The sequence below is a fragment of the Nomascus leucogenys genome, chromosome 22a, assembly GCF_006542625.1.
Source record: "Nomascus leucogenys isolate Asia chromosome 22a, Asia_NLE_v1, whole genome shotgun sequence".
NCBI classification, from domain to species: domain Eukaryota; kingdom Metazoa; phylum Chordata; class Mammalia; order Primates; family Hylobatidae; genus Nomascus; species Nomascus leucogenys.
In genome coordinates, this window is record NC_044402.1 from 74,653,410 (window position 1) to 74,669,559 (window position 16,150).

Here is a 16,150-nt window from a genome sequence, read left to right on the forward strand (position 1 = left end):
GATTGTGTTTTTTCTGTGTCTTGCTTTCCATCACTTGATTTAAAGTGAATATAATAAATCCATTAAGTGTTTGGACTCTGGAATCGGTCATATCTTAGATTAAATTCCTTTTCTATCCCTTACTAAATTCCTTTAACCTCTCTGAGTTTGTTTATTTATAAAAAGAGTAAGTCCAGGCAAAGTGTCTTACTCCTGTAATCTCAACACTTTGGGATGCCAAGGCGGGTGGATCGCTTGAGCCCAGGAGTTTGAGACCAGCCTGAGCAACATGGTGAAACCCTGTCTCTACTAAAAGTAAACAAATAAATAAATTGCTGGGCATGGTGGCGTGTTCCTGTAGTACCAGCCACCTGGGAGGCTGAGATAGGAGGATCCATTGAGCCCAGAAGGTCAGGGTGCAGTGAGCCATGATTGCACCACTGTTCTCCAGCCTGGGCGACAGAGTGAGACCTCGTCTCTAAATTAATTAATTAATTAATTAAAACTTTAAATATAAAAGAATATCAGCTGAGGGCTGTGGTGTGCATCTGTAGTCCCAGCTACTGGAGAGGCTGAGGTAGGAGGATCTCTTGGGACCAGGAGTTTGAGCCTATAGTGCGTTATGACCCCACCTGTGAATAGCAACTGGAGTCTGGCCTGGAAAACGTAGTGGGACCCTGTCTCTTAAAAAAACAGGGTGGGGGATTGGGGGGAGGGGGATATCAGAACAAATGACTGACTTACTTCAACAAATAAATTGCAAGGAAAGGAAAAGAGAGAGAGGAACCTATAGATTAAAAGACACTTGGGAGGTATATTAACTAAATGCAATGTGTGCATGTTTAGATCTGATTTGAAAAAAAAACTAAAAAAATCATTTTTGACACAACTGGGGAGACTTGAACATTGATTAGATATCTAATAATATTAAGGAATCATTTTAAATGTGTTTAGATGTAATTATAGAGTAACATGGTATTGGAGGATTTTTGGTGTTATTTTTTGACATTTTGATACATACCATAATATTTACAAATAAAATAATATAATATCTGAGATTTGCCTCAAAATAAGGAAGAGGGAAACGGATGGGATAGAGATGAAACAAGTTTGGCCATGAGCTGACAACTGTTGATATTGGGTGATGGAGATAGAGGGGTTCATTAAAATATTCTGTCTATTTCTAAATAAATACTTGATTTTTTTTTTCAATTTTCAGACAGGATCTTGCTCTGTCTCCCAGTCTGGAGTGCAGTGGTGCAATCATGGCTCACTGCAGCTTCGACCCCCCAGGCTCAATCTATCCTCCCATGCCAGCCTCCCCAGTAGCTGGGACCATAGGCACACACAACCATGCTCAACTAATTTTTGTATTTTTTTATAGAGACAGGGTTTTACCATGCTGCCTAGGCTTGTCTCAAACTCCTGGGCTCAAGGGATCTGCCCTGCCTTGGCCTCCCAAAGTGCTGGGATTATAAGCTTGAGCCACTGTGCCCAGCAGATATTTTCTACAATGAAAGTTTTTAAAAAGATATCAGTAAGACTCACATGGTAAGATTATTGTGTGGATTAAATGAGATGCTGTGTGTAAAGCACTTGGCAGAATGCCTGGTATATAATAACTGCTCAATAAATATTAGCTATTACTTTTAGAGACAAGGCCTCCTCTTCTCTCCTGCAGAACTATGAAAGCCAGACCATGAAATGTGTGGCTGACTAGAGCAGCTAACCTTACTCCTTCCAAATCAGGCAGCTGCAGGCTGTCATTGCATTCATCCTCATCCAACCTTGCTTCTGTACTAGGCCTTGTGCTTCCCACACACACACTAAAATTCTGTTTTATAGCGGCTGTTGGCTTTGCCTTTAGTTTCACAGTAAGTTTTAGCTGGGAATGCTATTTCAGTGGAAAATGGAAAGCAAGAACTTTTTTAGCTCAACTATTAATAAGTATGGAGCACATTGTTAGGAATTTTCCTATATAGTTTTATTTAACCTTCATAACAATCCTTCAAAGTCGAAATTATTAGCTTCGTTTTAGAGAGGAAGAAACACAAGTTTCAAGGCCCGCCTAAGGTCACAGGGCCTTAAGTGGTGGGCCTTAATTCACATCCAGCTCCTGAGAGCCCCAAAGGGCTTGTGCTTACCCAGGAGCCCTAGCTATCAGCTCTCTTGCCTTTCTTTTCCTTATCCTAGCTTAAAAACAACTGCCATCCAGAAAAGGTTAAGTTGACATTCCTAATCAAAAGAGTCTGGACCAGGCGCGGTGGTTCACGCCTGTAATCCCAGCACTTTGGGAGGCCGAGGTGGGTGGATCACGAGGTCAGGAGTTCGAGACCTGCCTGGCCAAGACAGTGAAACCCCGTCTCTACTAAAAATACAAAAAATTAGCCGGGCGTGGTGATGGGCGCGGTGACAGGCGCCTGTAATCCCAGCTTCTCGGGAGGCTGAGGCAGGAGAATCGCTTGAACCCGGGAGGCGGAGGTTGCAGTCAGCCGAGATCACGCCACTGCACTCCAGCCTGGGCGAAGGGGTGAGACTCTGTCTCAAAAAAAAGAAAAAAAAAAAAGAGTCTGACACCGTATTTTTCTGTCTTGTAGAGGCAGAGGCAGCACTGGTTTGCAGCCCAGTGGTAAGAGGTCTGCCCAACTGATGAGGAGAGTTACAGGCTTGGGAGTAGCTTGGGCCGGGCAGAGGGGAGGCTCTGAATGTAGTAATAGAAACTTAAGGTAAGAAGAAAGCAGGGAGGGATACCTTATACGAAAACTGTTCCATTCCGAAAATTAAAAACAGCCAGCTGCCATCAAATACCAAGGGCCCTTATATTCAAACTTCAGCTGTAATTTAGTTGGGAGGTTGCAATGGCACCCTAAACTGTCAAATGATGAGTTGACCTTAGAATCTTGCTTACATAAAGCCGGACAATTCCATTTAAGGGGGGTATCTGGTTACAACTGAAGTTATTGGTTGTTTATGTCCCACTTGTCCGGGAATGGAGCAGAGAAAGAGAAACCAGAAGAAAGAGAAACTCGCGACAACAGAGTTGCCGAAAGAGAAGTGTTGGCGCCTCAAACTTGAGGATCAGCTTCTTGGGCCCCACTCTAGGGTGTCGCGGGGGTCGGGTTCTTTCCGCCGCCCCCCGGAAGATTCTCAGCTAACCCTTTCCTCGCCGAGACCAAGAGGCCCTCACTCTGATACCACTCTGGGAGCCAAGCTACTGTAAGGAGCTGATACCACCCTTCGCCGGCGCGAACCGCCCATCTCCCCAGACCCGCCCACCCCCGCTGCGAATCCCTGAAGTTCTAGCCCGGCGAAGGTCCTCTTAAATTAGTAAACAATCGCTATTTAAGAAGAAGCGCAAATAACCCGCGCTCTGCGCGCCCAGTCGTGGCATTCTTGGGAGTTCCCCGCGGGCAAGGAAGTCTGCTGCTCCCCGCTGCTGCGGAGGAGAGGAGGGAGCCTGCGTGCTGGGGCAGGGGTGTCGCGAACTTGGGGCAACCCACCTCCAGGGCCCCGCCCCCGCTTTCCCGCATGCCGGGGACCTGCCGAACGGGGAACCACCCTCCTCCCTGAGGCAAATTTGGGAGGGGAGGGGTCCAGAAGCGGTAGAGTCGGGGCGCTAAGCGCCAGATTCTGCCGCTCGGAAGTCGGGGGCAGTCCCCAGTCCCGCCTCAGGCCCCTGCGCTCACAGGGCGCTCCGCCGAGGACGCGGGCCAGGCGCGCGGTGTCACCTCCACGAAGTCATTTACTTGCCCTGAAGGAGCCGGCCCTCGACCCCTTGGAGGGTGGAGATTCCTCCCATTCTCTCCTCCCCCTCCCCCAGGTCGGCGAAGAGACGTGGAATTGAGCTGGACCGATGATTCCGCGAGCTCTGTAATTACGCACACACTGAAATCTTCACCGTTGACTTAAGTTACTTGGCGCTGCGAGGGCTGGGGCCCTGCATATTGATTAAATGCAGCCTCTATTTACCTAAACAATAAATTTAGAGATTAGCAACGTTCACTTGATCACAATAATGGGATTGACAATTAAGGGGCAATGCATCCCAGATGTAGCCGAACCTATGGGCTGCGTGCAGCGGGCAGAGGGCTTCTCGGAGAGGGGCGCTCGGGCAGTGCGGCGGCGGAGGTGGTGCAGAGCAGGAAGCGGCGCGGAAGCACAGCGGGAGGCGGAGGGGGACGCCCAGCCTCGTCAAGGTCTTCGGCCACCCCGCCCGGGAGGCTCGAAACTGGCTTTGGGGTACCTGAATGCCCGGACTCCCAGGGAGACATCGGGAGCTCGGAGCCACCCTCCCTGTGGCGATGGCACCTGCCTCAAGGCCGTCTCGCTTGCTGATGCCTGGCTGGGAAGGAGGATGGACGCCGCTGGCATGTGCCCTGGTAAGTGTGTCTGTTTGTCATCAGTGTACATTCTGCATGTGGCAGCGGGGTGAGGGGGAGGCTCACGTGTCTAAAGTGCACGGAGTCTTCCTCTACCCCTATGTATATATACCCTTCAGTCAATGTTCCAAGAAGCGGGTCAGGGCGGAGGGTATCCATCTGGACTCTGGAAGGGCGTGGGTTTGACATCGGTGGGTGTGACAGGAAAGTCCAGCCTGTCAGGGTTGGGCTCTACAGTGGCCGAAATCAAGAAAGGATGGACGTGTCGGCCCAGGGCTGGCCTGTTTCCGGATATGTCACGGGGGTGCCTCCTTCCTGGAGGGGAGTCTTAGGATGTATCTTTTTTGTCTCACCCTCTCACTGAACTGTAGGGTTCTGAGAAGAGGTTCTAGGAAGGAGAGGGCTGAAAGGAACTAACTTAGAAAAGAACCCAGGAGATTGGAACATGGAGTAATAAAAGCCAGATGAGCACAGTTGGGTGTGTGTGTGAAATCATGATCCACCTGGAAGGAGTTCCAAGGACTGCCGTCGCATACTGGCTGCAAAAGACACATGCATGTTGCTTCTCTGCTCTTTCCCTCTTCTCTCTGAGCCCCATTATCAACCTGGAAGGCTTCTCATTCCACATTTAGACACAAACAAAAGGATTTGTCCCAGACACTTAAGAACAAGCCAGGACGAAGCCCTTTCCCGCCAAACCACGAAGGCCGGGAAATAAACAGCGCCTGCTCAGGCTCTGGGCTCTCGAGCCCGGGAGAGGACTTGGGTGGGAAGAGGATCTAGAAGATCGGAAGGAGGGGGAGAGGGAGGGAGGGAGAAGCTTGGAAAGAGAAGAGGGAGGAGGAAGAGGAGGGACCAGCAAGGCAGAGTTGGACCCGGGGTTCTGTTATAACCGCCCTTCCCCGCCCAGGGTCTTTCCATCCCCTGTCCCCCTCCCCCATTTCAGAGCTGAAGGCCGACTGTGGGAGGAGGGGGTTAAACAAAGGGAATCCTCCTCCTCTGGGACGGGTGAAGTGCGTTTGTCCTCTCCTTGCAGGCTCTGGAAAAACTGGCAGGAATTTCCTTGTCGTGAGAAGATGGACGAGTGTGCCTGCAGCCGAGGAGACAACTACAAACAGACTTTGGGCAGGGAAGGCGGGCGGGCGGGGGTGGGGTGGGGGCGGGGGCCAGCTTTGATCGCTCCAGCTCTGTTGTAATTTTGTCTTCGCCAGATAGATTAGCTGGAACCACCAGCCCTAGCTTGGAGTTCCGTTCCACGGAGTACCCTCCCTCCCCACCCCCCGCGTCATCTCGCGCCTGGAGCCGGGTCGCCGCTCCTTCCGAAGTCTCGCTGGAAACTTCAAGGGCTGATGGTTCTGTGTTCCTGACGTAATTAGGAGGCCGCGCAGCTCTCCAACACTCCGTTAAACAAATCTGTAAGTCGTCCTCCCCCTCTCTGGGGACAGACTCTAGGGAAGGAGGCAGCTGGGCCCGCTTCGGGTGGTGTCCTTGGCTAGCGGAGTGTGGCATCGCTGTGACCTTCCGCCGCCCCTCGGGGCCTTGGTCTTTCTAAGCTCTTCCTTAGGAAGCGGAGAGAGGGGCAGAGAACGTGCACCTCGCCACCCACCGGACAAGCCGAGAGGACCTTGTCTTTGCTTGAAAAGTTTTCTAGATAAATCGCTTGGGTGGTTCTAAGCTATGACGAACAAGAGGCTGGGCCCGGTTCTTCTCCAGAACAGCGTGTGGATGTAAAGGAGATGAAATCGTCCTCCCCCACTGCTTTCTTTTTCTTCCCCATATAAATCAGTCATATAATTCATTCGCATTGTTTAAGGTACATTGATCAATCTAATGGCTTGTAATAGGCTCCTAATTGCCACTTGCAGAATACTGCAGGCTCAGATTTGAAGAGGGAAGGTTCCAGCCAAGTCCACCTTAAGCCTGAGTTTGGGCGATTGCAGAATACAGGAAGAAAATCTAGATGGCATGGTCGCTCCGGTCTCAATTCTACAGGGGAGGGAAGAAAGGGGGTGTTAGTGGGGATATTTGCTGTTCATTTTTCCCGCAATCTCCCTTCCAAATCAGTCACTGATTAATGAGAAAAACCCATGCCACAAGTTATAGATTATTGTGGACTGAGGATCATTTTGTTAATATCAGACAAGAAACTTTCCTTACTTGCATCCCTGTGTCTGTATTTACAGTAAAAACTTCCTTAGTCACAAACTGATATGCTTTTAGCCATACCTTTTCTTTTTACTTACTGATTTTTAAGAAAGCAACATCAGGAGTTGTGATAGGAAATAACATGGGGGAGGGGTGTGTTAAAGGGATAAAGCCAGCCTTTATCCCAGAGTGTCCTGGAGGTATGCCTACACTCCTGTTTAACATCTTGTGGTTGTAGTGCCTTCTCCAAGCCCTGGATGGAGAAGGAAAGAGTTGGAAGCCTCCTCCAATCTGCCTATGAAAGGGTAGAACTGAGGAAACTGGTACCCTGGCTACGAGAAGCTGAGTAATGATCAGAATCCTCTGGCCTCTGGCTTTTCTTGATATTAGTTCAGGTCTATGTGAAAAAATTGCTTTAATGTCTCCAAAGGTGGTTCCATTAGAGTTGGCTGAGACAATACATGTGCATCATTTTGGAAGAGATGCTCTTAAAAAGAACAAAGCCACTACAGAATGCCACATTTGCTTAGGTCTAAGACCCTTCTGTGGTAGTTGGTGAGGGAGGGAGGAAAGTAAAACCCCAAGCTGAATAGGCCCCCCATAGTTTCCGAGTGATGCAGTAAACAAATCTATGATGCTTGTTGAATAATCTTCCAATAATTGCAGTCATTAAAATCATCACACAGTCTACAGTCACCTTCCTTCCTTTGACACACCAGTCTTTCCCTTAATTGTTAATGCATTTTTGGCTCAGATAAACACATCGAGGCAAGCTTAAAATATATGGCCCAGATACATCTAACAGCAGAAAATTAGTTGTGTAACAAACGTTTGGACTGTACTTAATAGACTAGGGGTTTTCAATTTCTTCAGCAGACCCTACAGAGGCAAGAAAGATTTGCATCTTCTACCACTGCTAAATAGCAGTGACGCCTCTGAGATAAAAAAAAAAAAAAAAAAAAGATGAAAGTCCCATTGGCCTATTGAATCTTCCTTGCTCTTTCATTTGCAAGGGTTGGGCTGGAATTAGGACATTATAGAACAAATATTAAAGGAAAGCTCAACAGAAACTGTGGGAGAGTTCCTCAATTTTCAATTAATTTTCTCCATCCATTTGATCTCAACAACTGGTGCTTTAAAAAATATAAATATGTGTCAACTGTAAAAGATTCCCTGCTAATCAAAGGCTGTATTTCACTTTCACTCACCACCGACAAGACACCAACTGTGGAAAGGATTCACCCGACTCAACAGGCACTAAGGACCTTCTTGGGCTTCCTTCTCCCTTGCTCATGGCAGGCAACATTGGTACACAAGGACAGCTTTTTCTTTTTTTAACTCAAGTTATTAATGTATCTCTGCAACTCCCACACCGTGCTGACCTGATAATCACTGCTCTAGTGAAGATCATGCAAATGAAAAGCATAATTAATTGCACAAATGATTTAAAAAGGAGCGCTGTGGCTTTGCAAATAAATAAAGGCAGTTGGGAGGACAGGTCAGATAAATGCTTTTTATAGGCTGGGCTCCCTTCACCCCCAACCCCGCCTCCTGGTCCGGGTGGTCCAGACTTTGACTGCAGCCAGCCTGGCCAAGGCGAGCACCTTCCGTTCCTCCTCCCCTAACGCCTCCCCTTCAACCTTATTCCGGAGTCCCCGTAACTCCACCTCACCCCACCCCAACCTCACCCTACCCCAGTGGTGTACACCCGCTGCTAGACTCTGTGCTAGGTCAAAGCTCCGGGGAGACTGGGCAGCCACCTAATATTTAACCAGCTACTATATATCCAGTTATTCAGAAAATAACTGGTCCTCCCAGTCGCCACTACGCTTCCTGCGCATCAGGGAGAAGCATTTTATCTGTGGCTATTGGACCTGTGAAGGAGGTCCAATCCTTCCGATTAGCGCTAATGACCGAATTGTTTCCCTGGCTTTGCCTTCTAAACAGAGCAACTTGAGCAGTTGCTCAGATCAAAGCTCCCGGGAGAGGCAAGATGGGAGAAACAATATTTGTTCAAAGGAAGTGAACTCTTCCCTTTAATTACCCTATTCTTCTTTATTAGGATTCGTATTGAATTTTTTTGCAAAAAAATTATGTTGATTTAACCATAGTGTATTTATGATGTAAATATATTCCAAGATGAAAACGTCACGGATCAATTGTAAAGGACCCGGATACATAATTTTAAAAAATCAGTTTCAGTGTATATGAGGTTCTCACCCCACTTTCGCTGCTCAGTCAGATTTGTTTATGCAGAATCGACATTTAATAGTGCTAATTGCACTCCAGTTAAATTGCCCTGATTGCAGAAAGGGAAGCAATTTTCGTGCTCTCTGTCTGGGTTTGGAAGAAATTGTTTTATATTCACCTCTTTATAAAGAAGTGGAGATAAGGCACCGGGGCCTTTGCACAAATTGCACTTAGGGGCTGACTGGCAGCATTCAGGCGCTATAATAGAGCATTATTTGGCCGTTTTGAATAATGTAAAGCGTTTGCTGAAAGCTATTCTCCTGAAAATTGCTTTAACTTTTAAAAGGGTGATGATTCACTCCAAACCAGGCCTTTGTTACATTGTCATTATTTCCCCAAATGTTTTAACAGTCAGCTCAACACTTTAGCATAACACATTGATCTTTGTTTAAAAACTAGATTTTTTTAGAGGATGAAAAAAATCTGTCAGACGAAAAAAATCTGGACTTCCTCCGAAAGATTTCCTTGGGGCCCCATCTTAGAGTTGAAGTGGCCCGGGTGTTTGCCTACGTTCGTTTGGAAGATTTCCCTAACTTTTATTGTGATGCAGACGCGTGTACCTAAAGGAATATGCTAGTGCCCACGTCTAGAGTCTGACAGCTGGAACTACGGGGAAAACGGCGGGAGGGGGAGGGGAGGGGATCCGAGGGGAGGAGGAGAAGAGGAAGGCGAGCAGGGCGCCGGAGCCCGAGGTGTCTGCGAGAACTGTTTTAAATGGTTGGCTTGAAAATATCACTAGTGCTAAGTGGCTTTTCGGATTGTCTTATTTATTACTTTGTCAGGTTTCCTTAAGGAGAGGGTGTGTTGGGGGTGGGGGAGGCGGTGGACGGGGGAAACCTCGGCGTTTCTCCTCCCCGGATTGCACAGGGTGAGTCGGAAACGCCTCGCTGCCACTTAACAATCCCTCTATTAGTAAATCCACGCGGAGACTCTATGGGAAGCCGAGAACCAGTGTCTTCTTCCAGGGCAGAAGTCACCTGTTGGGAACCGCCCCCGGGTCCCCCTGCTGGGCTTTCTGGCTCTTCTAGGCGGCCTGATTTCTCCTCAGCCCTCCACCCCTCGTCCCTCAGGGAGTTTTCACACCTCCCCACCCCCATTTTCACTACAGTCTCCCAGGGCACAGCACTTCATTGACAGCCACACGACCCTTCTCGTTCTCTTCTCTGTCCTTCTCTTTCTCTGTCATAATTTCCTTGGTGCTTTCGCCACCTTAAACAAAAAAGAGAAAAAAAAAAAAGAAAAAAAACCATTCTGAGCCAAAGTATTTTAACAGGAATCCAAGAAAGCGACCCATATAGCCCTCCCCACCCACGGAGTGCGCCAAGACGCACCCAGGCTCCATCACAGGGCCGAGAGCAGCGCCACTCTGGTCGTACTTTTGGGTCAAGAGATCTTGCAAAAGAGGAGAGAAAACACGGGGGGCACAGTTCCACATCCTTGTCACTTGCACCGGCTCCGCGACAACTCGTCGTTTGCACCCGAGGGTTTGGGGTTGGTAGTTTAAATTTTTTTTTCCTAAGAAGCAGGGTGTGGGTTTGGTGGGGAGTGTGCTATATTAAAACCAGTGCCCAGGTCTGCCCGAGGGAGCTGGTATTTCTGGTTCAAAAACAGCTTCTGGCTACCCTGGCGAAGAAAAAGAAAGCGGGGCCCAGAAAGAGAAAAACAAGCAGGTCAGCGGTTGCTGGGGGACTCGAAGACGCACCCTGGTCTGTTTGAGGACACCTCTTTTCACACTGACAAGGAGGACTTCAGGATGCTTCCAGCCGACAAAATGTGGAGGCGCCCACGTGTGGCCTGGTCCTCCACCCTCCCGGGTGAAAGTCCTGGAGAGATTTCTCGGGCGCATCCGTGAAAGCAGGGCACTAAGGGGGAGCCCACCTCTTAACACAGCGCACTTGCCCTACAGACGAGCCTCTAGGCCCTGGTGGTCTGGAGTGGGAGTGGGTTGGAGCTGGGACAAGAAAACTCCACTCCAGGATGAAACGCGACATGCAAATCTTCACCGGGTTAAAAAAACAGCCGAGCAAGCTGCAGCTTCAGCGGAGGTGGAGGTGGGGGCGGACGCCGCTCGCGCCGGTCTCTGTTTCCAAAGTTGTTACAATGTGAAAATAAGCGGCTTCGTGCAGCGTGTTGTATGGGCTGATGCCTCCCACCCCCATGCCAGCCCCCAGCAAAACCCGGCAGATAATCAGCACATCCCACTGTTTAGTCATATTTGACAACTGGGTTAACCTGGTATCTAAGCGCTGGCGAAACCGTACAAAGGGTGCCCTCAATTACCACCAGAAGCCTCTAGCGTGAGTGGCACTTGTATTACCCCCTGGGTCAGAGGCCAGAGCGACAATTAGGAAGTCACTTACACCGCTGGGGGGGGAATGGCTGTATGCAGCAGGCTCCAGGCCCTCCCAACAAATCTGTGGATGCAGATCTGTACAGAGAGGCCTATTTCGCTCCTCTCGGAGGAGCTGTCACTTCGCGACCCCTCCCCAGGATAACTGCGAGAGTAAAATTGAATCCAGTGGAATAAGAAATTGGGTAGAAGACACACGAAAATGATAAAAATCACAAGCAAGAATGATAGATACAAGCTGAAGTTGTGTTCTGTAGGCAAAAGCCTGGACACACAAAGTGAGGGCTGACATTTCCGTCTCCACTTGGGCCCTGCTGCTGCGGGCTGTGCCTGGGTGTCTCCTCCCCTCCTGCCTCCTTTCCTACAAGTGGGGAGTCGAGTAAGACTGTCAGCCCTAACTTGCAACATCTCGGGGTGGTGTGTGTGTGTGGGGGGGGGTGCTTCTGGCTCGGTTTCATTGGTACTTAAACCTGGCTTGGTGCGTGAGTGTAAATTTTTAATTGCACTGTAATTTCTTCAGTCCCCAGCCCGCCCTCGCCCCCCCCCCCGCAAGTATCCCCCACGACTCCCCACCACCCCCGCGGCCCTAGCTAGCCAACTTGACTGGCACGCGCCGGGAGCCCGGGCTTGGGCCCCTCGGCGCGTCTGATTGGCTGCGGGGCAGCTCCCGTCTGCTCTGCCTGCGCCCTCATTGGGCGAGAGGCGCAGCCAGCGGCACTTCAAAGCGGGTGCTCCTCGCACTTAGGCTGAGTTTAGCCGGCGGGAGCCCGGAGTCCGCTCGGCGCGAGCGCGGGGACGCGGGAGCCGCGCGGGACCCAAGCAGTTTTTCCGAGCAGCCGCCAGGCTCAGCCCCGCTCCCAGCCTCGCTGCGCAGCCAGAGACCTGCTATGGCCACGTCTATACTCGGGGTAAGTCGCAAGCGCGGCAACGCATTTGCTTGTTTTAACCGGAGTAATTTTTCGTTATGGCTTCTGGGCTCTGCTGCTCCGGAGAAACTGTTGCTGCTAGACTGCAGCTTCAGCTTCTATTAGCACTTTCCACATTTCTGGGACTGATTTTTTCCCAAGTTTTTGGAACCCAGCAGATGCCTTTGCAAGAAAAGGCCTTCTTAAGTCCTTTTTCATTTGGTTTCAAAAAAAAGCTAGAGGTTTGTTTTCTTCCCCTCGTGATTTATACCCCATCCCCCGCCTTGCTTTGGGGATTTTGTTGCAATTATGCGACAGTGGTGTTTCCAGAAAACAGTCTTAATCGTTTTGCAGTCTATCTAGTCACGCTAATAAACATTTACATTTCCGCGGCTCCCCAATTCGCCCGTGACTTTGAAATCCGTCCCTGGCCGCTTATCCTCGGATTATTGTTTTCATAATCGCTGTGTTTGTGTGTGTGTAAACTTTAAAACCAAACGTTTTCTATTAAAAAAGAAAAGTCAAGTCGTAGCCATCCCGGGAGTGCTCCAAGTTTCGCCCGTCCCTGGCTGCTGTTTCGGCCGCCTCCGCCCTCACCCGGTGTTTGTTGTCTCTGGTCTCTGTGTTTACCTTCGCGCTTCACCCCGAAGGGCGACTTGGGGTCTTCTGGGAGAGGAGCCGGTTTACGGCGACAACCCAAGTCCGGCTGTAGGCAGGGTTGCAGCGGGGAACACGGAGGCATCTTTGATTTATAGCCTCAGCGAAGTGCAACTTTCCGGCGCCCGGACCTTCGCCCCGGTGATCGCCCCTGCTCCGCACCCGGTGCGGCGACTCCTCCGCGGGCGCGTGGGGAGGAGGCTCGAGGCGGGGAGCCAGGACCCCCGGGAGCAGCCGCAGGGGACGAGGCTGCTCACGGGTGCACTTTGTTTCTTCCCCCACTTCCTCTTACCCTCTTCCTCCTTGCTCCCTCCCCCATCCCACCCACTCTAGGAAGAGCCGCGCTTCGGAACGACCCCGTTGGCCATGCTGGCGGCGACCTGCAACAAGATCGGCAACACGAGCCCGCTGACGACGCTGCCGGAGTCGAGCGCCTTCGCCAAAGGCGGCTTTCACCCCTGGAAGCGCTCCTCGTCCAGCTGCAACCTCGGCTCCAGCCTCTCGGGCTTCGCGGTGGCCACCGGGGGCCGTGGCTCGGGCGGCCTGGCGGGCGGCTCGGGCGCCGCCAACAGCGCCTTCTGCCTGGCCTCCACGTCGCCCACGTCGTCCGCCTTCAGCAGCGACTACGGCGGCCTCTTCTCCAACTCGGCGGCTGCCGCGGCGGCAGCGGCCGGGGTGTCCCCGCAGGAGGCGGGTGGCCAGTCTGCCTTCATTTCCAAGGTGCACACGACGGCGGCCGACGGCCTGTACCCGCGCGTGGGCATGGCGCACCCGTACGAATCGTGGTACAAGTCGGGCTTCCATTCGACGCTGGCGGCCGGCGAGGTGACCAACGGCGCGGCGTCGTCGTGGTGGGACGTGCACAGCAGCCCGGGCTCGTGGCTGGAAGTGCAGAACCCCGCTGGGGGGCTCCAGAGCTCTCTGCACTCGGGCGCCCCCCAGGCCTCGCTGCACTCGCAGCTGGGCACCTACAACCCCGACTTCAGCTCGCTCACGCACTCGGCCTTCAGCTCCACGGGCCTCGGCTCCTCCGCCGCCGCCGCCTCGCACCTGCTCTCCACCAGCCAGCACCTGCTGGCCCAGGACGGCTTCAAGCCGGTGTTGCCCTCCTATTCGGACTCCAGCGCCGCCGTGGCAGCCGCCGCCGCCAGCGCCATGATCTCGGGCGCCGCGGCCGCCGCCGCCGGGGGGAGCTCGGCACGCTCTGCCCGCCGCTACTCGGGCCGCGCCACCTGCGACTGCCCCAACTGCCAGGAGGCGGAGCGGCTGGGCCCGGCCGGGGCGAGCCTGCGGCGCAAGGGCCTGCACAGCTGCCACATTCCGGGCTGCGGCAAGGTGTACGGGAAGACGTCGCACCTGAAGGCGCACCTGCGCTGGCACACGGGCGAGCGGCCCTTCGTGTGCAACTGGCTCTTCTGCGGCAAGCGCTTCACGCGCTCGGACGAGCTGCAGCGGCACCTGCGGACTCACACGGGCGAGAAGCGCTTCGCCTGTCCGGTGTGCAACAAGCGCTTCATGCGCAGCGACCACCTGAGCAAACACATTAAGACGCACAACGGGGGCGGCGGGGGCAAAAAGGGCAGCGACAGTGACACGGACGCCAGCAACCTGGAGACGCCCCGTTCCGAATCCCCCGACCTCATCCTGCATGACTCCGGCGTCAGTGCCGCCCGAGCGGCGGCAGCGGCGGCGGCAGCAGCAGCGGCGGCGGCGGCGGCGGCGGCCTCCGCGGGAGGCAAGGAAGCAGCGTCTGGCCCCAACGACTCTTAGAGGCCCGGCGAGAGGCGCGAGCATGCGAGCGAATAGAGACACCGAGAACGAACGAGAGGTTCGGAGGGCGAGCGAGCGGGGGACGGGAGGGCAGGGGCTTCAGTGACGCCCCCGGGGCCCGGGCTGGGCGCGAGGTAGAGCCGCTCAGGACTCCCGGGCTGCGGTTCGCCCGCTGTGCGAGGAGCTCCCCTCCTCCTTCCGCGCCCGGATAAGAATCGAATGCGTGGTCCGGAAACAAAAGCGAACCATCCTTCGACACAAACACTTTAAAAACTGTACTCCCAAACGTACACATACACCGGAGACCTACAACCACAAGCACGCACACTCGCGCGCGCACACACATACCACTCGCCCAAACTTCTCGAGCGAAGAGCAATACATAGAAAGGCTCCCTCTTTGCCCACTATCCACCTCCCTCCAACACCCGTCTCTTTCCTTTTCTCAAAAACAAGCTACCACCCAGCAAAGGACTGTCAGAACATTTGAAAACAAACGGGACCGATAAAAACACCCTTTGTTTGGATTATATTATATATAAAATGCTCCAAGTCCTGCCTGATATCTACTTACAATGAGACTTTTTTCCTAAAAAAGGAAGCATCAAAAGGCTTAAGGTGAGAAATTAAACTGGAAGTCTAGCGACAGTTTCACTGTATTTCATAACATCTGTATAAATAGGGTTCAAAAGATTGTGTTTTATTTTCTTGTAAATGTTCATTCGAATAGAGTTTTTTTTGGGGGGGGTGAATCCCTGAAATTCAGGGAGTTTTTTTTAATTTTCTGATGCACTTTGTGAAAGTCAGTATATATGTAAAAGATATTTAAAATGTTGAGTTACCATTTCACTCACAAACACGTAAGTTAAGGTCATCTAAAGAAATTAAATGCGTTTATCTGTATCAAGAAAATCTTGACATCATATTTTCATTTTGGTATTATTAAAGGACTCTGAACAACACATTTCCTTTTTTTAAAATCCTGTTTCCCCCTCAATAACCTTTTCGTGGGTCGATTTTTTTTCTCGGTTGGGAAAAAACTCCCTTAATGTTAGTTGTAGGTAATGTAAAGTTTATGTGGGTTATAAAAGCCATACTACATATACGTTTTTGAGAAGTCAAAATTATTTATTTGTATATCAACAGCGTAAATTAAATTGGGTTATAAGGATGTGTAGTTGTATTACTTAATGTGAAGGCTCTCAAAAGGTGACATTTTAAAACTCTGGAGCGCCTAAAAAATGCAAAGGTCCTTGGCAGCTTTAATTGGGGAGGTGCCTAAACCTCTGGGAGGGGTCAGAGAAAACTCTGGTGGGTTTGTTTGTTTTTTAAAAGTGATTTAAAAACAATCTGTGAAAGGAAAACGCTTTTAAAAAAAGAAATCTTTTAGCTCCCAAGGCCCTGTACGTTGGAAGGCAACTCAAGGGAATAAATCGCTAGAGTCAATACCCCGGAAAAGACATTTCATGCCTAAATGAAAATCTTGTTAAATGTTATTAATTTTGACTTAGAGCACACAGCAGCCCCCTGTGCCTTGTATTCCCTTATTAGGGATTCATGTCTTATCAAATATCTAATTAATCTCCTAGACATCATTTGTTCTGGCCAACTTTATCTCAGCTGGTCCGCGGGGAAAACTCCAAATATTCTCGGTGACAAAGCTCCCTTGAAGATCTTTTTAATTGTCTAAATTAACTGCACCAAATTTGCATGTCA

The 16,150-nt window shown here is 51.0% G+C and overlaps 1 protein-coding gene and 1 long non-coding RNA gene across 2 annotated transcripts; both read left to right on the forward strand.

Moving 5' to 3' along the window:
• Window positions 1–2,974: 2,974 nt before the first annotated feature.
• Window positions 2,975–7,573, forward strand: LOC100607848. The gene is made up of 3 exons (XR_001113970.2): window positions 2,975–4,358; window positions 5,395–5,773; window positions 6,224–7,573. It is a non-coding gene; the product is annotated as an uncharacterized LOC100607848 (long non-coding RNA).
• A 4,284-nt stretch (window positions 7,574–11,857) lies between these two features.
• On the forward strand, window positions 11,858–15,483 carry SP9 (Sp9 transcription factor). The gene is made up of 2 exons (XM_030803108.1): window positions 11,858–12,011; window positions 12,999–15,483. Exons 1-2 carry the CDS (start codon window positions 11,991–11,993, stop codon window positions 14,433–14,435), a joined length of 1,458 nt encoding a protein of 485 aa, XP_030658968.1. The 5' UTR covers window positions 11,858–11,990; the 3' UTR covers window positions 14,436–15,483.
• The last annotated feature ends 667 nt before the right edge of the window (window positions 15,484–16,150 follow it).

What these genes read in the sequence shown, in the direction of transcription:
- SP9 (XM_030803108.1), top strand. Translation starts at nt 11,991, where the DNA reads ATGGCCACGTCTATACTCGGG. An exon ending in TGGCCACGTCTATACTCGGG is followed by an intron (nt 12,012 to 12,998) that starts GTAAGTCGCAAG and finishes CACCCACTCTAG; the next exon opens with GAAGAGCCGCGCTTCGGAAC.